Raw genomic sequence first — 25,716 nt, forward strand, 5'->3', positions numbered from 1 at the left:
ATTCTTCTACCTTTCCAGAGTGTCAATTTTATTCAACTGAAGTGAACTTTCTGGGTTCAAATGGGAAATCAACTTTTTGTCTCCAATGTCTGCAGAAAACGGGCAGCGATTCTCCCTTGCCTTCTGAATCCCTTACACTTTCTTTAGCCATCTCTCTGTTTAGCCAGTTCCATGTTACGTCCTTTCAAGTTACTGCTAAGAAGATCCTATAAAGAACTTAAAGAACTGCCATGCCAAGTCCAACCAAGGTCCATCGAGCCCAGCATCCTGTCTCTCGACAGTGGCCAATTCAGGTCATAAATAATACTCAGCAGATCCCATAAAGTTGTCTAACTCCTCTTACTCATGCCCAGGGATAGCAACAGCTTTCTCTAGTCTACCTGGCTAATAATGTGCGCTGAACTTTTCCAAACCTCTTTTAAACCCTGCTATGCTAGTCACCCACCATGTTCATGTCCTCTGGCAACAAATTCAGCTTGACAGTGCGTTGAGAGAAAAAGTAATTTCTACGATTGGTTTTCAATCTGCTGGTGGTTAGTTTCATGGAGTGTCCCCTTGTTTTAGTATTATTTGAAAGGGTAAATAACCACCCTTTATTTACACTCCTGCCACCCCATGTCATGTCTGTTCTTTTACTAGAGAAAGAGAGACCCAGACACAAAAAGGTTGATCTCTGGAAATATTACTTATTAACACTTCTTCCATTGTTTTCTTTATCCCCTCCACATAGTCTGTTTGGAACAGGATTAAAATACTGTATATGCTCTATGATCCTCCACGTCTGCAATCCATTTTATATTTATCAGAATATTTCAGATCTATTGTGTGTTGTCAAGGTGGTGTCGTACATGTACTAGTCCTGGGGGAATTCTGCGCTACTGCGGAGCGCAGAATTTGCGCAGAATTCCCACCCTTGCGCAGAATTGCCAAATTCTGCACAGAAAATAGCAGAGGAGACTCCCGGCATGCCACGAATGGAGCGAAGAAGGAAGGACCCCGTGTGCCGTGAACGGAGTGTGCTCCGCTCGCAGCGAAGATGGAAGGCCCCGGTGAGAGAGAATGTATATATATGTGTGTGTGTGTGTGTGTGTGTGTGTGTGTGTGTGTGTGTGAGAGGGGGGAGGGGAGGGTGAGAGAGAGCAGAAGGATGTAAAGAGAGCATGGGTGGTAAGAGAGCAGGGGGGTGCTTGAGCGTGGGTTTCAGAGAGAGGGAGCCTATATGAGGGGAAGGGTGTGGGTGAGGGGAAGGTGAGAGAGCAGGAGGGTGTGAGAGAGAGCATGGGAGGTAAGAGTGCGGGGGAGGGATGCTTGAGTGTGGGTTTCAGAGAGAGGGAGCCTATATGAGGAGATTGTGAAGGAGTGTGTGTGTGTGTGTGTGTGTAAGAGATTGAGAGCTCATGTGTATGAAAAAGGGATCGTGTGTATGTGAGGGTGCTAGTCTGTGTGAAGGGATTGTGTATGTGTGAGACAGAGCCTGTGTGAAGGTGTGCGTGAGAGAGAGACATAGGTAGCCTGTGTGAGGATGTATGTGTGAAAGAGAAAGGGAGCTTATGTAGGTGTGTATGCAAGAGAGAGAGCCTGTATGAGGGTATGTGCATGTGTATTAGAGAGAGAGAGGGACAGAGGGAGCCTGTGTGAGAACAGGGTCAAACTCTGGAACCAGCAATAGTGTAAAAGAGGTTGAGCCTAGAGGTGGAGGGGAGAGATACTGGCAGATGGAGGAGTTGGGGCCTGAGAGGGCAAAGTGGCCAGGGGAGTAGGAAGAGCAAGTGGAAGGGACACTCTTACAGTGAATTTCTAGGGAAATTCTGCTCAAAATATTTAAAAAGTTCTGCTTCTTTAAGTAATAACTTAAAAGACTTATGTAAATTGTGTTATTTTGACTAATATAAAGTTTGCAGAATTTTGTGCACAGAATTTTAAATTTCTTTGCGCAGAATTCTCCCAGGAGTAATGTACTATTTTCTAAGAGAACTCTCTCCTCTTTGGAGTGTGGTTTGTCTGCTGTGCAACTGTGAAAATATGTTCCCAGCCTCTCCCTCCCTCATTTGCCAGTTCACAATTTCAAAATGCCAAGTGCTTGCTAATTCCCTCATTTACTAGACTAATTCATATTCTATAACGTAAGAGAAAATGGAAACATTTTTCCAGAAATGTTAGCAGACCGAAAGAGCCCTATTGTAGCCTCAAATCATTCCTAGTTTTCTCTTTGATAATGTAGTGGTGAATCTGTCAACACAGTAATAGGTCTTTACTATTTTTAAATGTTTTTATTTTAGTTCTTCAAATAACTTAACCCCTGTATCTTTAATCCATTGTTTTCAACATCAGATTTTATGTCATTTCCAAAACATGTTCTCTATTAATAAACACACCCACATCGTTGTAAAGGAATACTGCAAACAAAAATAAGGCTGAGAGACGAATGATATATCCAGATTAGTTACAAAAATAGTCAGTAATGCAGAGGACACTGATGGATCTGTTCAGCCGATCTTTGGAGACAAGTGGTACTGCCCTGCTTAATAAACGCAGGAAGGAGGCTGTAAACTACAGGCCAGCTGGTCTGACCTCCGTGGTGAGAAACTTAATGGAGACTCTTCTAAGGAGAGTGAAGTATCTTGAATCCATCCGGGGGCATATCTGGCGCAGCATGGTTTTACCAGAGGAAGATCATGACACACAAAATCTGATCAATTTCTTTGACTGGGTGACTAGACAATTAGATTAGGGGCATATTCTGGACATGGTATACTTGAATTTCAGTCACACTTCTGTAGAGAAGCCAGTGGGTTCCTACTAAGAGGAATAGTCCATCCTTATGAGGGGAAAAGAGAGCGAGCTTTATTGTGGGTTCTGAGACAGTGAGCTCACAGAGTATATAAATCCCTGCCACTATCTTAGTGTGTGGATTTTTTACTTAGACCTTCTGCTCCTCTTTTGGCTCTTTTTTCCTTAGGAAAGGCCCCTTGCATCTCTAGGGATGAGATCTGGGTAGAGTAAAAGGCGCATCTGCCTGCATTACCTTGCCTTTCGGAAAACTTTTGTTTGGAGGAGGAAGTTTGCCCACCCTTCTTCTCTTTGGTTTTGTATTCCCCTGTTTTCGGAGTATTTTTTTTTTTTTGGTTATCTGCCCGAGTACCCTAGGGCACGGGAACTCCGTTTCTGTACCATTTTGAGGAAGTGGTGTCTCTCACAGAGGACCAACGGACCTTCTGCGTCCTTGTGCTGGAATGAGTTCTCATTCACTCCCAGGGACGAGGAGTCCTGGGAACTGGAAGATCTCAGTAGCACTCACCTGGTGAATCCATGGCCATCTCATCGAGATAACCAGAGAGGAGAGGAGCACCGGCCAGGTGCAAACTAGGGAGTGAGGAGACCACGGAGCTAATGGACTAAAAGATATGAGAAATGGGACTTTACACCGATGCATTACACTGGGTTAACGGTCCATCCACCAGCTATTGGGAGGAAGTTTGAAAACTACCCCAGTGATTGGAAAGGAAAAAGGAATAAAATTCATTGACTTAACAGAACAAAATGACTGGAAGCATAAGGTTATACATTTAGTGAAAATCCAAAACTGTAAAATGGATTTGTAAACAAGAACTGTAAGCAGAAGTTTTTCATCCATTTCTCCACCATTAATCAGTACAAGATAATTTGGAAACTGTATCAGCTTCCAGTGTGATTATTAGTAGATTTAAACAGCATTCAAGGCCTAGAACATAAGCCCTCCCTCCCCCTCCTGACAGGGAATGCTGGACTTTCAGATTCCCTTAACACCAGTAGAGAAGAAGTAACAGCTAAAGCTCTATGGGGCAGATGCAATATAAATTGCGGAAAGCTGGTGCTGAAAAGTCAGCGCCCGCTTTCCTAATGTGTGCATGGCGCCCGCAAGGGAGGCGCCATGCACGCCATGCAATATCCAAAATAGTGGGTCGCGCTAGCAAGGAGGCGCTAGGGTCGCTTGCGTGACCTTAGCGCCTCGTTGCTAACGCGACCCTGCCGCGACTGCCGCCGCCATTTTCATTACTGGGCAGTCTGCAGAGTTTTTTGGGGTTTTTTTTACTTAAAAAAAAAAAAAAAAAAAAGAACAGAAAAGCAGTTTTTTCTGCTTTTCTTTACTTCTTTAACCTGCGCTCACCTGGAGCAGGCGTTAATAGCTGGGCGATAAATGTGAGTCTGAGACGCAGTGAATGAGTAATAGGCTCATTCACAGGCATTTGCGTGTGATGAGCGCTATCTCATTCACTCCACGTCCGACTCGGGTTAAATAGGCGCTAATCCCTCTATTGCATTAGGGGATGGATTAGCGCCTATTTAACCTGCGTCGGTGTGCGGGTTATACAGTGCGCTCGGCCGAGCGCACTGTATTGCATCGGCCCCTATATTTGAGATATGGTTCTTGGATCCTTTAATGGGACATTAGCATAGATGTTACACTTTTGCCACTGTCCCACGTAGGAGGCTCATCAATAAACTGAGCAGCCTAGAAGTCAGACCCAAGATGGTTGACTGGATAAGAAAATGGTTGGGTGATAGACAGCAGAAGGTAGTGATAAAAGGAGACACTGAGGAACAAAAGCTGATTAGCGGAGCGTGTCAAGGATCTGTCCTGGCCCCCCAATTCTGTTTAATATGTGAGCGATACTGCGGAGGGTTAGCAGGAAAAAATTGTCATTTTGCAGACAACACTAAGATTTGAAACAAACAGAGTGGACACCCCGAAGGAACAGAGAGAATGAGAAGTGCCCTAAGAAAGCTCAAGGAGGGGCTTGGATGCTTGGCAGTTATGTTTCAGTGTCATAAAAAAAAGAGGAGATGAGCTTTGGGGGTGAAGAATTCCACGGAGCTGTATGCAAAGAGGGGGCAAGGCACTGCCGTGTGCCAAGCAGAAGAGAGAACGTGGAGCGATCATTATCAGATGACCTGAAGATAGCCAAACAGTAAAAGAAGGCAGTGGCCAGGGCCAGAGGAATGCTAGGAATGCGCACAGCTGAAAGAAGCAGGTGGAAATGCGCCTCTGCACAGATTGTTTGCGAGACCCAGGGCTTAATTTGTGGGGGGGAATGGCCTGGAACACAATTCTGGCACTTCCTTTCAGACTTAAGAGGCAGAGCAACAGGGGTGCTCTGCTCCAGTCCCTCCCATCCAGGCAGGCTGCAGCGAAAAGGAGGAGATGAACCTGGAGGAGACAGAGCAAAGTCACTCTGCCCCCTAATCTCACCTCCCCTTTCCTGTTCCCCTCTTCATTTCTGTTTTGTAGGGAATAGGAGGGGAGGAAATAATCTTGACGTAAACACCGCAGACCATAGGACACAAAAAGGTTGAATTAGTATAAGTTTAAAACTTGTGCACAGTATGACCACTTCTGAAGGCTTCAGTCCTGACCTTCGTAATTGGCACTGCTGCTTTATCTTTCAAACTCGTGCTAAATTCAATGCCTGTTACTTAGGTCTTAATTTCTGGCGGAATGACCCAGAACAAATATTCTGCCAACCTGTTTTTTTTTGGTTTTTTTTTATAGAACCCAAGAAACAGAGTAGAGCTGGCAGTGTAAACCAGTTCCTTTCCCTGGTAGAAATGGAGCAGAGCCAGTAGTGGCGTGGATCATTTCTGGCCTCCAGCCCCTGCAGAAAGCAGAGCAGAGGGCATTGGGGCTGCTTACCCTGAGACAGGGGCAGTTACATGGCCTTGATTTTTGTACAGTTTCCCACCACAATTAAGGCAGCTGTGAGGAAGGATGGCCAAGGTCGAAGATACGTGGGGGTGAATGCCTGTCAGCCCCACTGCTTCTGCTGCTACTGGTGTGTTAGTTTATTGGTCCCCACTGTTGCTTCCTGGGTCCCCCATCCTCTCTGCCCCTGGTGACTACAATGGGGGGGGAGGGAGAGAGTTAGTAAATCAAGAAAGAGGGTGAGGGGAAGGGCAAGAACGAGTAAGAGGATATAGAGGAGGCAAGGAAGTGAGTAAAGGGATCGGAGGGAGGTAAGTGGAAGAGAGTGAAGGGATGTGGGAGGGGAAAAAGTGAAAAGAGAATTCACACCGCCTTGGCCCCGCCTCCTCACATGTCACACCAGGCCCTGATCTACGTCCCCCCCTCCTCCCAATTCTACAGTTCCACTTCATTTCTGTCTACAAATCAAGCCCTGGTGAGACTTCATCTGAAGGCCGCACCTCTGAAAAGAGAGACACAGCAGAGGAGGCCTAGAGAAAGGCTACAAAATGGCACAGGATCTTCTCCAAAAGTCTCCAGAGTTGAGACTTAAGAACCTAAATATGTATATCCTAGAAAGGAGGAGATGCAGGGGGGAAATGAGAGAGACAATTAAATGCTGGAAGGCATAAATAATGCGGATGAAGCAAGCATTTTTCAGTGAAAAGGAAAATTCTAGAACAAGGAGAAACATCAGAAAACAATTTCTTCACAGAAAAAGTGTTAGATGCATGGAACAGTCTCACAATGGTGGAAGAACAGTCAGAGAACTCATGAGGACATAAGATAAGCACAGATGATCCTTAGTTGTAAAGGGGAAGACAGTAATCAAATGGGGGCCCAGGGCAATACAACAGGAATTAAATTAGGCAGGCACTATGGGCCTCATCTGCCATCATACTCTCTATTTCTACAATAAATTGTAAACAGAGTGGTTTCTGTATTTTTGGAAATGCCAGAACAACATTATTTATGAGTTACGATATTTAGGGAGAAAGTAATGTATATAACAATATTGAAAGCTAAATTTGTACACACATATATAGAAAAATAGTCACTGCAAGCATTTAAGAGTGAAGATTTTTTACAATGAAGTGTTGAAAGAAGTGCGGTAAGATTCCTACATCTGGCCATTTTTGTCCTGTTTGCCCTTCCAAGAAAACGAAAATTAAGTCTCCAAGGTAGTGATTCTCTAAACTGGATTGCTCCAGTTTTAATCTGTGGTATGGTTTTCAGTAAGCATGCACTGTATGGTATTTATTTCCGAATTATTTATTTATTTTATTTATTTAAAGCTTTTCTATACCGGCATTCATGATACAATCATATCATGCCGGTTTACATATAACAAGGGGTGCAATAACTTTCTTTTAACCAGTGTCGAGGAAGTAAAAAGTTACAATATAACAAGGTTGTTGAAACTGGGAAGGAAGGAGACAGAGAAAGGCAAGAATTATATAATCTTTACCAGAGGTAGCTTATTTACATTGTGCCGTAATGTCCCTTGATGGAAATTATTTACATTGTGCAGAAGTGTCTCTCAATTGTGCAGTAAGGTCTCTCCAAGGGTATTACCGTAGGTTCTCTCCCTGCCCTAGGATCTAACTATCTATTTATATTGCATAATAAGGGTTCAAAGAACAAATATTTACATCCTTAACTTAAATGGTCTATGATTTCTGTCTGTCTCTCTCTCTACATATATATATAAGCCTATATACTTGGTGCCAAAGTACTCTGTTGGTGACTGCAGGTCTCTGTCAGACAAACTCGAGTACCATGGAAACTTCAGACACTCAGAGCTGGTGGGGGTACGCATGCGATCCTCAGACACTAACTACCAACTTCTTTAAAAATAAAAACCTCCTAGTCCTGGTTCTAGGCCCACCAATCAAACCCACTTAAACATGGCTTGCCAGTCCCCAGGACCTTCCCGCACCCCAGCATCGACCCCCAAAACAGGTCTGTACAACACAATGGCATGGGCCTCGGGTCGAGCAGCAGCCATTTTGACATGCTGGGGCAGCAGGGCAGGAACAATTATGGATCACTCCTGCTCCCCAGAAGACCCATGCTGGGGTTAAGGCTAAGGTGGAGGGAGGTTGGGAGGTCCTGGGGGCCAGCGAGGCCCGTTTAAATGGGTTTGGTTCAACAGGATGAGGACTGGGGCCAGAATTGTTTATTTATTTTAAGAAATTGGTGATTAGTGTCTGGTGGGGGTGTCCCGGAATACCTGTGGACTCATGATAAGGTGGGAGGAGTTTGGGAAGAGGTCCTCAGATCTGGGAAGGGGGTGCCTTTGTTGAAACAGGCTTGGAGGGTGAATTTCATTTTGTTTTTCAGGTTTTTTGGGGGGGGGAGGGTTGTTTTTTTTTCTTTATTTCATTTTGGATGATGTGAGAAGGGTTAGAGAGTGTGCTGGGGTCGAGCTGGGAGAAGGAGGCAGAGTGTGCTGGGATTGGGCCAGTGGGTCGGAGGTGGGTGAGTGCATGCGGGTCAAGCTGGGAAGGGCGGGTCAGAGTGTACTGGGGCTGGGCTGGCAAGGGGAGTGCTGGGGTGCGCCTGAGCAGGGGGAGGGGGGGGGGGGAAAAAATCAGCTGGTTATGGGGATCAGAGTGTGCCGGGAATGCGCTGAGAAGGAAGAGCTGGCATAAGGCAAAGGAGGCTGGAAGTGAGTGCTGGGTTCAGACTGGGAAGAAGAAGAAGAAGGACAGTGAATAGGGGTCTCTGGGGAATTTCAACAGGTTTCAGCTACCAAAATCATAATTCTTTACATGGGCTTTAAGATACAATTCAGACTAGGGATATTAATTGGGTGCCCAAGCGTTCCTGCTTTCGGAATCGTCTGGCCGCGGGAAAATCTCATTTTCCCGCGAATCCCCGTTGGTTTTTTTTTGTGAAAAATTGTTTTTCGGGTTAGTGTGTGCTAACGGGAGTTAGCGCGCGCTAACTCCCGTTAGCACGCACTAACAAAAATAGCAAAATGTAACAAAAAACAACAAAAATAAACGTTTTTTTGTTACTGCGCCCTAACCCGGAAAACGATTTTTATGAAAATTCGGGGGGGGGGGGGGGGGGGGGGGGGAGATGATAGTTTCTTTTTTTACCCGATATATTAACGAATTTAGAAATATCGTAAAATATTTCAAATCGTCAGAAAAACGATTCACATCCCTAATTCAGACAACCTGTTTGGCAGCGATGCTGCTCATGGCATACATGTGTTTCTCCCTCTGACGTTTAAACATACGACGCAAACACACAAAACAGTTAAAGTGTGAAAGGCTTCTAATTTAATGGGATTATGCTCACCGTACTAAGTCACTGATGACAGCATGGCTACAAAATGTATAGACAAAGCAAACTATAAATACCATCCTGCAGGCAAAGTTAACTGGATTGCAACTCTACACTGTAATAAAAACCTTTAAAATCATGGGGACTTAAGACAATTTCCCTTCATTATAAGGACTCTTCTCAGTCTAGACTCACTATCCGATGAACCCTGCCTATGGGAAATTCGTTGTCCTTAAAAACTGCAATCCATTATTTTTTGACTCATCTCTGCTAAAACAAGCATGTCCCTGTTAGCTCAACTACATGGACATACTTACTTTGTTACACAAATTATTGAAAAATGGAAAATTGTGGTTTGGTAACATAGCTATGCTGTTGCCTTCCACAATATATGTGCCTGAAACATGATGTGCGGCCAGCTCTTTGAAATAATTCGTCTATCAGTCATGATCAACCCCATAGATCATAGATTTTTGGCACCAATGAATGTCCATAAGCAACTTAGATTGAAACTCTTGATTATCCTGCAGGATAGCTAACTTGCTAAAAATATTATGGACAAAAATTCACACCCATTATTGCTTTATTTTGTTTTAAGACCCTGCCCTGAATAATCACAGAAAAAAAAAAAAAAAGTCAAAGGATACTACTGACTGCCTGAATTGTATCTACATCAACTGTCTGGTAACATCCTTTTTATCTGAAACAAAGCATGGGCCAATTCAGTAAGACATGCGGGAGAGCCAGCGAGCGCCCAGGCCACTCTCCTGGGCACACGATTCAGTAAATAAAGATATGCAAATTAAGGCCCGCAGTAAAAGGAGGTGCTAGGGATATTAGCGTGTCCCTAGCGCCTCCTTTTTGACAGAAGCGGCGGCTGTCAGCGGGTTTGACAGACAACGCTCAATTTTACTGGCGTCGGTTCTTAAACCCGCTGACAGCCATGGGTTTGGAAAACGGACACTGGCAAAATTGAGTGTCCGTCTTCCAACCCACAGCAGATTTAAAAATATTTTTATTTTTTTTAATTTTTGGGGCCTCCGACTTAATATCGCTATGATATTAAGTCGGAGGGTGTACAGAAAAAGCAGTTTTTTTCTGTTTTTCTGTACACTTTCCCTGTGCCGGCCAAAATTAACTTCTGCCTTTGGGCAGGCATTAATTTCTGAAAGTAAAATGTGCGACGTCGCTGCACATTTTACTTTCTGTATCGTGTGGTAATAACCAATAGGCCCATCAACATGCATTCGCATGTTGCGGGTGCTATTAGTTTCGGGGGGGTTGGCCGCGCATTTTCGACGCGCTATTACCCCTTACTGTATAAAGGGGTAAAAATAGCGCGTCGAAAACACACAGCCAAACCGGGGCTAAAGTGCGCTCGGCCGAGCACACCATACTGAATCGGCCCGTAAGAAATTTCCATCTACATATAGATAGCTTAACAAGTTCTGGCTGATCTTTCACACTAGGAGGAAAAATACATTGCATCTATTTTAGATTTCGGACATTGCAGAGACTGTGTATAACTTGGTACTGGTATTGTACATTCTCTCATTTCTAGTTCAAATGAAGTCAGACTGGTGTGAAAAGTAGTCACTGGTGACAAGGGTAACATACCATATCTTGGATCTCCTAATTTATTAAGATTGAAGAACTTCTTTTCAGGTTGTTTGGGGTCCAGAGGCTCTGTTATGTGTGCAAAAGGGTTGCTCATGTTTGAAGATGCTTAACTACACCTGAAATAGAGGAAAAAATAAAACAAAACATTCTTACAATTGATTCACCTGTGAAAACCCTTATGCAGATTGCTATGGCTTGCTTTGATGATGGATTGATGGGATTACAACTCTGAAAAAAAAATAGAGGTCCGTGGTTCACTAAGTCAGTGATCGGACAAGTTATCTGGCTCAAGTTAGCTGGATAAATTGTCCCAGATATTCAGCAGGATAAACGTCCCACTGGATAAGCTCACCTATAGCTATTCGGCTACTTTTAGCTGCATAACTTTAAACCTAACTGGCCAGCTTTTGAATATGGCCAGTTAGGTCTAAACTAGTTATACGGCTTTATGTGGCCAGATAACCTGCCACTTAACTGGTTATCTTCAAAAAGATATTCGGTAAGGGGCACATATATTAAATTAAAAATTTAACTGTGGGCCTCCCAGCCCGATTCCCACCACCACCTTAAATGTCTAAAATCCTTGCTGGCCAAGGTCCTCCCTCCCCAAACCCCAATGAATAAAAACAATAATGAAATTATCTGTGCTGGCCCTCCAGCCTTCCCCCCTCCCTTCCCAGTTAATAGTTTAAGAAGTATTGTGTCCTCGCCACCGCCCCACCCTTACCTCCCCAAGCCCTCTCACCTACTCAGTACCTCAACACGGCCCACTTTAGTGGCCTGGGATCACAGTACGCTGTCATCTCCAAGCACTTCCAGAACTGCTCTGGGCAGCAGCGCTGGAAGCGTAAGCTATCAGCCTAACTGTCCAGCAACTATCAGCTTTCCCCCATGGTCTAGTTTAAAAACTGCTCTATCATACATTATTGGTGAAAAATACAGTACATAACAGATAATGAATTAAATAGAAGCAATTTAAAGCATAGAGAGTACGTTGCTAAAGACAAAAAAAAAACTTACCTCGACATAGCTAAATTTCAGTTATTATGCCTTTCCCATAGCATTTGTAGCCACAATTCAATAAACCAAAATGCTCTGCAGTAAGATATTTCTTCAGGAGAACGAATCTTTTGCTGAACACTCTTACAGGCTTTTAAAGATAGATTATCTTGACTGCTGCTCATAAGATGTCAATGGTCAGGACAATGCTTCAGAAATTATGTGGGTACTGAATTTTGCTCTATTTCACTCTTGATATTTCTTCATTTTACATGAACATCCTGGTTACTTCCTAGTGTTTTAAAGAATACTAGATGGAGTCACACGATGTGGTGAGCGCGTGAAGATGTGGTCTTCAGCTGCTCTGGGGCCCCACTCCCCATATCCGCCTTAATCGCTGTGATATTTTCACTTCTTGGCTCATTCCTGTGTTGCTCCGGCTTTTTTCTTTGCGGGACTGAAATTTGTGGGGCTTTTACTCACTGCGGATGGCCTCCAAATCGCTCCGTAAAGAGTGACCTAAGTGAACTGGCGGCAAGATGGAGGAAGTTACCGGCCATCTCCCCCTTGCCTGGTCCACCAACTAATGAATTGGGAGAGTTGGCCGCGGTGATCCTATTGGCGATGGATGACAAGCTCGGTATGCTTCACTCCTGTTTTGATGATATCCAAGCCTCGCTGCAAGACACTCACCGCTTAAGTGAAGCCAAAACACATATCAATGTGGCGGAAGAGCAGGTGCAAACGATGGAAACCGAATTGACCTCTGTTAAAGCACTGCTGTGGAAAACTGATAATAAACTTGAGGACCTTGAGAACCGTTCCTGGAGGAATAACTTGATGTTTATTGGGTTGCCAAAAACGATATCAGATCGAGACTTACGGAGCATGCTGGAAACATGGCTGCCGCATGCCTTTGGCTTGGAGAGGGAGCTTGGGGTCCTACAGACAGAGAGAGCACATCGTTTGGGAGTTAAGACGAGTGGGCAGAACAAAGCCCGCCCCGTGATAGCGAGAATTCATAACTTTTGCCATAAAGAACTGCTTTTATCTCAGTACAGGCAGCATTGTGTGTTAAGAGTATGAGGGCCATAAAATCTTGCTCTTTGCCGACTACTCTGCAGCGGTGTCTGCCCATCATAAAACTTTCACCAACATTTGTTCCACATAGTGTGCCATCATGTACGATTTATTCTCCAGTTTCCTGTGCGACTGAAAGTCACCTTTAACAATGTGGCTGTGGAGGCGGACACTTTCCTTCACTCCAGGCTGAAGATAGGCTCTTCCCTGCTGTGGAAGCTGATTGAGACATTTTGGGGGAGGATTTCTTTGACTTAGGGTTTCATATAGCCTGACATGTTTTCATCATTAACCTATGTTATTCCTCTTGCATTGCTACTACAGCTATAAAGCTTTATTGGGAGGTTTGAAGACATTGATTTTTTTCTCTCCCCAAGTCTGCTATAAATAGTGGGGAGTGGAGCCCTGACAGTTATTCATGGTGTCCCTTTGCTCATCTGTGAGCTGGTTGGAGTTAGAGGATGTTGTCACATTTTTTGTGCTTAATTTGAGGTTGAGGGAGAGGTAGGAGGAAGGGAGGGGGGGGGGGAACATAGTGACCCTGTGAGTAGAATTATCAATTATTTCCTTTAAACAGTGGTTATTCCTGTGAGAGTTGCAGCTGGGGTTTAGGCTGGGGAGCTCGGGCTGACTGGGTATCATGGCAGCAAAGGCATGATTTTTATTTTATTTGGCATTTGAGTACTGGCTGGTAGATTCCGATGTGAACTGGGAATGTTGGAGGGATCGGATCAGTGGTCAAGAGATATAAAGTTTTGCAAGCCCTACAAGCGTTGGAAAATGCAAGTGGCTCTATTACAGGAAACTCATTTGGATGCCAAGGAACACCAAACATTATGTCGACAGTGGGTGGGGAATGTTTATGCTGCAGTCTGGTACCTGTAAAGCTGGAGTGGCAATTTTAGTGGGCAAGGCAGTCCCTTTTCAAGATACTAAGATTATTGCTGATATGGCAGGGATGTATCTGATTGTGGAGGGGAAATTATTTGGGAAACTGATAGTGTTTCGTACAGTATATGCCCTGAACATTTACGATCATTCCTTCTTTAGGCAGATGGAGCAACTACTCCTACCTTACAGTTCTTCTTCTTTGATATTGGGGGGGAGATTTGGATGGTGTACTAGACTCTCAAATCGCTCTAGCCCTCGAGCTTCCATGAAAGCTGACCAGAGGAAGGGTATGGGCTATTTATGTAACAATTTAAACAGTGGATGGTTGGAGTTCCCTCCATCCTTTGGTTAGGGAGTATACCCATATTTCAGGGCACATGATACACATTCCCGAATCAATTATATTCTCCTAGATCCTGGGACTTTTTCTAGAATTTTAACTGCTGAAATTGGGACACTGGTGATTTCAAATCATGCCCCTGTTTGGGTCGATGTTGAGGGCTTTCGCCAGGTGGATGTCTCTTTTGCCTGGCAATTTCCTACATTTTGTATATTGACTTGGCATTCCACAAATATATTCTAAAGAAATGGGATGAATAGGGTCTCAATCAGGAACATCGGAGATCCCCAGTACTGTATTGGGAGACTGCAAAAGTGGTTTTGAGAGGCGACATCATTTCTTATGTCATAGCTAAATGTAAAACGATTAAGGCACTTCCGCCCATAGCCTTGGCTGAACTGACTTACCTCCCAGTAGGTATTTTGATCCAATGGCCTCCTTGATTCACCTGACCAGTGTCACTTGGGAGGCTGCTTCGAATCTCTGTGGCCTGGCAAACAGTACAAAAAGCCTGTCTTCCTGAAAGCATTCGTGACCTTCAGGTAACTTAGCAGTGTCTATCTGACATCCAGGCAATGCAGTTCCCAACCTTCCTTCAATGCCCTACCCTTCTTAAAGGCTGGTAAGGCAATAGTCTGGTTCAAATGAAACACAAACATTACCTTTGGCAGGAAGGAGGGAACTGGTCTGAGCCCGGCTGTATCCTCGGAAAAAAAAAAACAAGAAAGCATCTCTACAGGAAAGTACCTGTAGTTTGGAGATCCATCTTGCCAAACACACGGCCACCAAGAAGGCTGTCTTCAAGGACAGATCCTTGAGGGAGGTTTGCCTTAGCAGCTCAAAGGGTGGGCTTTAATGTCCCATAAGGGAACCAGAAGGACAGCCTGATGAACTTTACCCCTTTTGGGAAGCAACTTACATGTACTTGCCCTTTATTGGGCCCCTAAAACAGGAAACAGCCACTATCCGTACCCTTAGGGAGTTGAGGGCTAGGCCTTTATTTAGACCTCACTAGATAAAGTCCAGAATCTGTGCTATGCCCGCCTTCCAGGGTGATTATCCCCCTTGGCAACAGAAGCTTTCAAAGAACCGTTATATTTGAATATAGGCCAGTGATGTTGAGATCTTCTGAGACCCTAGTTTAGTGGTTATTACTACTGGTGAGAATCCTTTATGGCTTAAATGTACCTTTTCAAATGGAGAAAGGTCATTAGTGGAGTACCACAGGGATTGGTACAAGGAATTGTGCTGTTTAACATTCATAAATGATCTGGAAAAGGGAACAATGAGGCGTTTAAATTTGCAGATAATATAAAATTACTCAAATTTTTTTAAAATGGCAGCAGATTGTGAGGAACTGCACAAGGACCTTGTGAGACTAGATTGGGTAAGAGAAGAGAATGGCAGATGAAATTTAATATAGAAAAGTGCAAAGTAATGCAGATAGGGAAAAATAATCCCAACTACAAGTACATGATGTTGGGTTATTTACTTTTTCAAATAATATTAAAACAAGGGGACGCTCCATGAATCTAACAATTAGCGGATTCAAAACAAATTGTCTAAAGCACTTTGTCACTCAAGCGTACTCTCAAGCTATGGAATCTGTTACCAGAAGACGAGATGAAGATGACTGGCATAATGGGGTTTCAAAGAGGCTTGGACAAGCTCATGGAGGAAAGGTCTAGAACACATTATTAGCCAGGTAGATTAGAGAAAGCTACTGCTATCCCTGGGAGTGAATAACAGGAAATTAGATCTACTTTATAGGACCTGCCAGGTACTGGAGTGGTCACTTTCAGAGACAGGAGGCTGGGCTCAATGGACCTTGGTCTGACTCAGCATCGCAGTTCTTATGTTAAGGTACAATGAAACATAAAAAACGAAAGCCCCAAGCCACCACTACTACTTGTAATTTTTAAGTGCTACTAGATGTACACAGCCCTGGTCACAGATGTCAGAAGTGAGCTCAGGAGTCCTGAATCCTAGGCCCATGCTAACTACACGCTAACCATCGCCTCCTGTGGAAAGCCGCCCTCAGAATTTGAAAAAATAAAACTGTACCTTGGTTAGGTAATTTGTAATTGGAATTTCTGACTAAAAGCCTTACTACTTATCCACTTACAAATGTATTTTACTGGTGGAGCCTCTGCACGTTTGTATCAACAAATTATGGGATTTCCCGAATTCATTTTTAGCACAATAGGGTGTCATCGTTCTTTCAATTTATAATTCCACACAGGAAGCTCAGTTTCAAACTGGGCACCGGTACCGAAGCCCAATGCATGCCTTTCATCTGCCATTATAAAAGCTCTTTTTAGTCTACTTTCTGAAGGGACTGCAAGCATGTGTGTCCAATACCTTCCGTGTTTAGTGTCCTATCCACACCATTTTCGGGACATGGTAGTCTGAGGTGATCCCAGCAGGGGAGGGTTCCATTAGATCTGCTTGGAACTTCTCATGAGATATTTCATTAGTCAACACCCAAAACATGATAACGCGATTCGGGAGCTTCTGGGGGATGTAGAACAACATTCAAAAACAGCAAGACACAAAAAAAAAAAAAAAAAGGCCATCCAAATGCCAGAAGCTATAGTTGCTGCTGTGATCACGCATTATCTGAAATAAATGGGACAGCTGTGCAGCTAGTTCTTTTCTTCTAGTGCTGTTTGCAGGACGTGATTAACCGGAAAAGTCAACTCAGTCTGCCAATCTGTGCTAAATCCAAGAGGAAAGTAGCTATAAATCCTATTTATTAGATTTGGTTAAATTCTTTGCACTGCATATTATAGTCTTTTTTTTTTTTTTTTTTTTTATTAGCAGCTACGATCAAGTAGCTCAACCCTCCAATGCAAGGCTTGATGTAATAAGCCATGTATTCAAATCATGTGCTGAAAGTCAGAGCAGGTTTTTTGGTTTTGGTTTTTTTTGGGGGTTTTTTTTAACACATGTGCTAACAAAACTTTTTAACTCCCGATGCAGCAAGCTAGCAGTAAGCTCACGCATCTGGAGTTAAAGAGTTGCTGATGTGAAAATGTTCTGACAAACCCAAGTTAAAATGTAGGTGCAGCTGTTTGTGCAGGCTGAGCGCGCATTTAACTCAGGAGAGTATCCTACTTCCTCTAGCCCTATGTTAATTTTCAGCTGGCAATGATCAGTTCCCCACTCACCCTACTCCTGAGGTTGGATGCGACGGGGCTGTCAAAAGTCTGGGGAAGGGAACCATCAGAGGGAGCATAAACCGATAGCTTCATCCACGTGCTGAGGCAAGGGGAGATCCCCCACAGCTATCAGCAGAGCTGGACGGCTGCTGATAGCTGTCCAGCAGAGCTGGACAGCTATCAGCAGAGCTGGATGGGCTCTGATTTTTACAACTTGGACTGTGGGTCTTAGAGATGTGTGGGAAATATGCACTTGCCAGCAAGCCATTTCATCAGGGTTAAACACTAACTTCCCTTCTCCCTGACATTTGCCTGAATAAAAGCATCACTTGTGCTTAAGTCTCTGCCTGGGAAAGGATACCTGACTGTCATGTATTTCTCTAGTTTATAATTAATCCTGATAGCCTGAAAGTAGGGCTGGGTGTTCCCTAGTCAGAGGCAGGACAAAGTCAGGAGGTATAGATTTCAGCAGCCAATGAGATGATCCGTGCACACCCCCTGAGCCAAAGCCAATAGTGTAGGGACTCGTCTGTTGCTATGGGGAAAGTAGCCAATCATGTAATGACACATCATCTGCCTTTGTATGAATGTACAATAAAAGGAAGAGCCTCGTGAGAGCTCACCCCTTCTCTTCCTGCCTGCCATGAAAGCTGCCTCAAGTGTCTTCTTTGCCTCCATACTCTACAGAGATGGAGCCCCCAATGTATTATAGGGAAGACTGGTGATTCAAGAGGACCAGATATGCAGAATTAAAATGTACAATGCTAGCAAGTAGAGCTCATATTGTCCAATTTCAGGTGTAGGTACCGTGAGCACAAATCACGTTTGCTGCTCACAAAAGATGTTTTATGCGCACAAATAATCTTTTATGCATGCACAACATAACTTCCAAATTCTAATAAGAACAAGTCATACTGGGTCAGTCAAGCCCAGCATCCTGTTTCCAACAGAGGCCAAACCAGGCCACAAGAACCTGGCAAGTCTCCAAAAACTAAGTCTATTCCATGTTACTGTTGCTAGTAATAGCAGTGGTTATTTTCTAAGTCAACTTAATTAATAGCAGGTAATGGACTTCTCCTCCAAGAACTTATCCAATCCTTTTTTAAACCCAGCTACACTAACTGCACTAACCACATCCTCTGGCAACAAATTCCAGAGTTTAATTGTGCATCCAGTGAAAAAGAACTTTCTCCGATTAGTTTTAAATGTGCCACATGCTAACTTAACGGAGTGTCCCCTAGTCTATTATCTGAAAGAGTAAATAACTGATTCACATTAACCCATTCTAGACCTCTCATGATTTTAAACACCTCTATCATATCCCCCCTCAGCCATCTCTTCTCCAAGCTGAAGAGTCCTAACCTCTTTAGTTTTTCCTCATAGGGGAACTGTTCCATTCCCTTTATCATTTTGGTTGTCCTTCTCTGCACCTTCTCCATTGCAACTATATCTTCTTTGAGATGCGGTAACCAGAATTGTACACAGTATTCAAGGTGCGGTCTCACCAATTTGGAAAGGAATTCCTGGGTCAGGGATGGAGTTAACTCATTTTACCCTATGTATGATTAGGAGTTAAATTCTCAGCATAAAACCAAAAACAAAAAAAAAACAAAAAACTTATTAAGCCTTCAGAGCTTTTACACATCTCCCTGCATCGGGACATAATAGCCGATGCCTTCACTAGCACTGGATTTGCATGCAAGGGCTCTAACCTGTACACACATTTCAATGCGAAACTCCTTGTTACAGTGAGAGTAAAACATGTACATAGCACAGCAAACCTTTATTACATTGGCCTCCTAAAGGTTAATGCCTCCCAGCTCTCTTATAAAGCAGAATACTTAAACCTGGAACTACATGTGGCTCTTTCAAAGTAACCACAGAAATTTAAAGACAATTTGGACTCAAAAGGAGTTAAAGCTTAAAATGTGAAAATCGACTGACTTGGCTCCGCTACAGAGGGACCACAATCATAAAGCCTCTCCCTTACAGAACTCTGCTTTGGCTTGTCACACTATGAAAACTCCTTACAATAATCCATAGCAGCCGACTTTTCCAAATAACTGGGGGTGCTAAACTCAATACAAAATTACTGCTCCCTGGACAATATTAGGAGTGCTCAAGCACCCACAGAGCTGTCAGCTATGCAAATATCTCCCTTCCCTTTTAGCCCTCAACATGCAAAATCCTTCCTAGAAGCCAGAAGAACTTCAAACACCTTTTCAGACAGACCAAAGGATTTTATTACATCTCCTCAGCATCTTGGCAGTGAGGGCCAGAAACCGGATGTTTTAATAAAGCAATGATCTCTCATGCTGAAGGATTAGGAATGGGCAAACTCCCAGTTTGATTAGTTTCTCCAGGTCCCATAGGAGCACAAACTAGATTGATCCCTACTGAGGGTTATCTTGATTGTGGCTTCCAGGAACATAGGAGAATACTTTTATAGAAGACTTCCAATAAAAAGAGGAGGAGTCTGCTGCTAAATGCTTTGGGATCTCCTTCAAGAGTAGAAAATCTGTACCTTCCTGTTAATGCTAAACAAATCACTGAAGCAATATGTAATATAAAACTTTATTGAGACAGACAGAGACAAAGAGGATAGAGACAGAGACTGGAACAAAGTACAGATAAGTTTGTTCCAGGGAGCGACAGGTCCATACAAATTTATTATCATCCCAGTCACTCAAGGTTCCAGTAATGTGCATAATCTTTTATACCTTTCATACTGACCAATCAGAGTACATTCAAAGTGTTATTCTTAGATAAGTGCAGGGCATCTGATTTGGGAATGTATTAGACCAATCAGCTAATGAGTCTGGGGTGTTTGCTGGCTGCATTCCAGCACGTAGTCAGGGTCCTCTGCATTGTGTGTCTAACACTGGTATACAGGAATACAGCACAAAGAAGTGTCAGAAAGACAGTGTATACCTACATTCCTTTTTCAGGATTGTTACCAACAGATCTGTCTCGGGTGTACTCCACTCAAGGAAGACCCAGTTTGCCACATCCTGGTTCTGAGATTACTTGTGAGGGTCCTGGTAACAAATTTGAGTCTGCCACAATGTTCTTTTCCCATTAGGTATGTGGCTCTTAGGTTTGTGCGGTGAGAAATGGCCCAGTTCCACATCTTGACAGTCTCCTAACACAGAAGGATGGAGCCTATTCATCCCTGCTTGTTCAAGTAGAGCATGACCACCTCATCATCTGATCACACAAGGATAATTTTGTTGGCCACTTGATTTCTGAAAGCTTTTAGGAGTGTTCAGAAATGCCCGTAGCTTGGTAGGTTGGTACACAAAATCTTTCCCTGGAAAGGACAAGTGTCCTGGGGGTGAAGTCCTTGTAGATCCACTCCCCAGCCCAGGCTGGAAGCATACGTAGTTAGAACAATTTGATGAACAGGAACTGATAAGCCATGAATAAAACTGGAATGAGTCACCAAGCCAGGGATTCTCTGAGCTTTTTCATTACACAGATGCTCTCCTGTAGACCCTGAATGGCTTCATATGAGGGTCCATTGGGATTGTTTCAAATGGAGACATGCCATGAAAGTGACATGAGGCCCAGCATTTCCAATATAGAACAAGCTAATGCCCAAAAACTTTGAATTATTCCTTCTCCTTTCATAGCAGTTATTGTATCATGAGCTATTTTGTGTGGACAGATAAGCCTTGGTCCGAGACGTATTCAGCACAACCCGCTAAAAAATTCCAATTGTGGTGTCAATGTCAAATGCAATTTGGAGTAGTTGATGATGAACTTTACTGACTTCAGTACACAGAAGGGGAGCTACATCAATTTGTGCACCCCTGCCTCAGATGTGTTCTGCATTGCTCTGGGCAAGCCAATCATTCAAGCATACACAAGCTGATGCTAGGCCAAAAGATAGCACGCAATAATGGAGGTGGTGTTTTCCTACTACAAATTGAGGTGAGGTGAGGTGGTATGTGTTTACTGTAAATCCAGAGAACTTTGTTCAGAAGAATTATGGTGCCCAAGGAAATCAGTTTGAACTTTTCCTGTTCATCTTCCCTAAAGGCCCAGAATGGACGTGTGTGTGTGGTGGTGGTGGTGGTGGGGGGGGGGGGGGGGGGGGGGGGCGGGGGGGTAATGGTTAATGCTCAGAGCAGAGGATCTCAATACATCTCAAAAGTATGATAGATTGTATGGACCAAGGACGTTTAGCCCTCCTTTCTAATCTCCAATAGGTTAATGAATTCCATTCATTTCTCTAGAGCAGGGGTGGCCATCTCCAGCCCTAAAAAGCCATAAACAGACCTGATTTTCAGGATATTCACAATGAATAGGCATGAGATAAATTTTTATACAGTGGGAGCAGTGCATGCAAATCTATCTCCTGCACATTCATGGTGGATATTCTGAAAAGCAGATCTGTTTATGGCTCTTGAGGACCAGAGTTAGCTACTCCTGCTCTAGAGAGAGAACATGGGTGAATTCCTGGCCCCTTACAAGATGGTGGAAGGATTAATGGTTTGCATCAGGCTGCAAACAAGGAAAACCAGAGTTCAAATCCCAGTGACACTCCTTGTGACCTTGGGCAAGTCACTTCATCCTCCATTGACTCAGGAATGAACTTAGGGCCTCATTTACTAAGCATTTTCCCCATTGACACAAAATGGGAAAAAAAACCTTTAGTAAACAGGTCTCTCAGACTAAGTTCTCTGGGGATAGGACAATACCTTCAGTACCTGAATGTAATCCACTTTGAAGTGTCACGTGACAGGCAGAATATAAATTAAAACATTATTATTATGGTTGCAAATATTGCATCATATATATTTGACAGAGTGCTATGCAAGACTGAAGCACAATATTCTGATTCTACTTCTTCCCAAAATCCAAGAATTGAGAATCCCATCCTTGGAAAACCAAGGCATGAGTAGGGTTTTTGGTTTTTTTTACTTAGAAGGTACCTCCTGCTCCTTTGTACTTCCAGCTTAGCTGCAACCAGTACTCGAATCTGGCACCATGGGCCTTCATTTGCAAACACCCAGGGATTTTTTTCCCTTATTTTTATATACCCTCTGCCCCCCCTCCCAAACCACACCAATACCCTTCGTCTGGTCATTGCGGCTATGGCCCAGAGTCAGAGGCCAAGAACCAGGGCATCTTTGAGAATCCTGCAATTGCGAGCCTTGAATCTAGCCACTAGTTATCACCCTTAAACAATGAGCACACCTTCCTCTCCCTGGGGGCTGAGAACGCTGCATTGGCAACATCCCCAGCCCCAGTAGACCCAGGGAGTAGAAGACCTGACTCAGGGATCAAACCAGCGACCTTCTGCATAGTAATGTACAGCACTGGCTCTTATGAGGGTGGATTCACGAACCACACTTTGGTGTGGCAGCTAGGCCCATCAAACTCTTTGGCTGACTGGACACAGTATTTGGTACCCACCTTCTTACCAACAGGCAGCACGTTATTTGGAGTTTCTCCTCATTCTCTTCAGTACATCCTGACAATGTGGAAAAGCACTGCCACCAACTCTTTGGGGGCATCCAAGTATTTGAGAACAAGAGGTACCTCGTACCTGCAACTCAGAAGGAATGGCCTAGTCATTTTTTATACAAAAGTGAGGGAAGAACAAATCTTAAGGGGGAGATCCTTTTCCTACTTGTGACAGAGTTGACCCTGAGGGAAGGTCAGAAGAATAATCCTTTTCAGAACAAAAATCTCTTCTGAGAGGTAAGCAGGGTCACAGAATTCTTCAGACTTTTTCAGAAAGGATATATGGTACAGAAATCTAGGAGAGTGCTGACCCTGGAGGAAACTCCTACAAGGCCAAAAAACAGTCTCCTCAGACATCTAGTATAGCCGACACCAAAAGGCAGCAAAAAAGTCTTATTTTAGTCCTTTCCAGCTTTGACTCTGTGCAGATAGTGCTGAGAAAGACTCCAAGTAACGAACCTGAGGTTGAAGCTCCAAGGAGCAAATCACTCTACAAACCAAGAAGTGTATAACTCGTGCTTAATGCACGGAGCAAATGCTTCTCAAGCCTCCTGTCCAACACTACTTTGAATACTGTGGGTTGGAGTATGAGGCTAATAGGGGAACCGATATCCTCTACTGCTTTTTAGAGATCAATGCTAAAAGCTCGATTGAACCTCTGGAGACCAAAGCAATAATACCTTAATATGGGATGCTGAGCTCACCTTCAGATATAGCCATTTTGGATGGTGTGGAGGCACTTGCAAGTGCAGGAGACATACGCTGAAGAGGTACGCCAATGCTTTGGTACCTCTACTCAACTCACTCATCCTTGGAAAGAAGAGCTGAAGAGATTGCAAGCTGCTTTGGCACAACCTCAAAGCCAATACTCCTTAGTGCAAGTATTGAGTCTTTGGTGCTAGTTTTGTGGAGCTGGACTTTTTTTTTTTTTTTTTTGCTATAAATCAAATACATTTGAATATAATTCCAAGAAATACCAAATTCCATATACAGTTATCAAACAATCGGGCCGATACAGGAGCGCACTGTTACCCCGTGTTTGGATGTGCATTTTCGACACGCTAGCTCTACCCCTTATTCAGTAAGGGGTAATAGCGCGTCCAAAATGCGCGTCCAACCCCCCCGAAACTAATAGCGCCCGCAACATGCAAATGCATGTTGATGGCCCTATTAGTTATTCCCGCGCGATACAGAAAGTAAAATGTACAGCCAAGCCGCACATTTTACTTTCAGAAATTAGCGCCTACCCAAAGGTAGGTGTTAATTTCTGCCGGCGCCAGGGAAGTGCACAGAAAAGCAGTAAAAACTGCTTTTCTCTGCACCCTCCAACTTAATATCATGGCAATATTAAGTCGGAGGCCCTAAAAGTTTAAAATAATTTTTAAAAAAGTTAAAATCGGCTCACGGCTTGCGGGTTGAAAACCGGACGCTCAATTTTGCTGGCATCCAGTTTCCGAACCCGTGGCTGTCAGCGGGTTTGAGAATAGACGCCGGCAAAATCGAGTGTCGGCTATCAAACCCGCTGACAGCCGCCGATTCCATAAAAAAAAAAAAGAGGCGCTAGGGACGCGCTAGCATCCCTAGTGCCTCCTTTTACTGCGGGCCCTAATTTGCGTAGGCCACCCTCCTGAATCGCGCGCCCAGGAGAGTGGCCTATGCGCGCACCGGGAGAGCGGGCATTCGCCAGCTCTGCCGCGCATTTTTCTGAATCGGCCTGAATGTGTATATGAAAAAGAAGAAAAACAAAACTTACGGATTGATGTGAAGCTCTCAAAAAAGGGGTTGAGATGGCTGCCTCAAGATATCAGATTAGCAAGTAGAACATATTTCATATAGACCACATTTTCAAAAAAGCATCCTTGACACAACACAGACCTTTTGGCCAGGCAGGCAAGGAGACTGATCCTTTGGCCCAAATTACTCATTGCCTTGCAGTTCTGTAACCCTAAGTGTTATTGTTTTGCCCCAAACAATTGTCGCCAGTCTCATGATAGCGATGACATCTTCCATTTACACCTCAGGTGAACTTGGAATCGCTAGTTTGTTCCTCTAACGTGGTGAGAAAAAAATGACAGGACATAAAATGAAAAAGAAGAAAAAAATCTTCACTACGGTAAATGACCAAAGAAATGTAAAAAATTGGTCAAAATGGACGGTTAATAACTTAAAACAGCATTGGGGATATTTTTTTCTCTCTAGATCTACTAAAAAAAAAAAAAAAAAACCAAAAAAAAACAACAAATTGAGGAAACTTAAGTGTTCAAACACCTGCCTGATAAAAAAATGAGTTTTGAGCGCAGTTTGTAGCAATGAGGAAAATCATGAAAAAGCAGAACTGTTAAAGCTCACATGTCCAGTATCTCTGGTAGCTGAAAATGAGCTGAGGGAAGCAACGGGGCCACAGCAGTGCAGAACTCCCACACATGAAGTCAGGGCCTCTAGGCAGTTGCAGAAAGCTGAGGAACAGATCGGCACAGAGAGAGTCATCATCTGACCTACTCATGCCATCTGCAGAGAATTCTAAAACTAGATCCCAGGAGCAATTTCTTTTTCATTGCTACTTTCTTTCCTAGCTCTTATTACAAATTGAGCACCTCACATCTGAAATGGCTCTTCTAAATTGCCAGGCCTGAAGAGAATATATAGCAGATGACAGTAGATAAAGATCCTTTTCACCAGGTCTTGTTATCCTGGCTTATCCACTTTACATTCAAGAGTTGCAAACAAATAAAATCTGACCTATTGTCTCAGAGCCCACATCAGAGCCATTTGCATCCTAAACCAACAACATTTACCTGAATATGCCTAATTAAAAAGTCCCAAATCATAGAGGAAAAAAATCAACAGGATGGTAAACAAACAAGAAAAAGTCGAAATCCATGTCAGCTCAAAGGTTTTCAATTGCTGCGATTACAAGAAGTAGATACATGAGTGAAATACCAGCTGTTAAGTATAACCTGCAGACTAATTTGCAAGGCCCCTGTTTCCTATAAATAAAATCGCTCTTAAATCATGCACTCATGTTCTGAAAGCAGTGATCTGTCAGGAGTGGCCACTTAGGGGGTCATTTTCTATCCGGATCGCACGCAAAAAGTCCCTTATCGAGTGCGATACCAAGATCGGGGCGGAGTCGGGGT

At 43.6% G+C, this 25,716-nt stretch overlaps 1 protein-coding gene across 1 annotated transcript in view; it reads right to left on the reverse strand.

The window, feature by feature from the left end:
- Positions 1-25,716, reverse strand: part of ACO1 (aconitase 1) — a 172,281-nt gene that overhangs the window by 126,879 nt on the left and 19,686 nt on the right. Inside the window, exon 2 of the mRNA XM_029608585.1 lies at positions 10,634-10,752. Coding sequence (XP_029464445.1) covers positions 10,634-10,730 — 97 coding nt within the window. The 5' untranslated portion in view covers positions 10,731-10,752. The remainder of the gene's footprint in view (positions 1-10,633; positions 10,753-25,716) is intronic.

Source organism: Rhinatrema bivittatum, chromosome 1 (genome assembly GCF_901001135.1).
Source record: "Rhinatrema bivittatum chromosome 1, aRhiBiv1.1, whole genome shotgun sequence".
NCBI classification, from domain to species: domain Eukaryota; kingdom Metazoa; phylum Chordata; class Amphibia; order Gymnophiona; family Rhinatrematidae; genus Rhinatrema; species Rhinatrema bivittatum.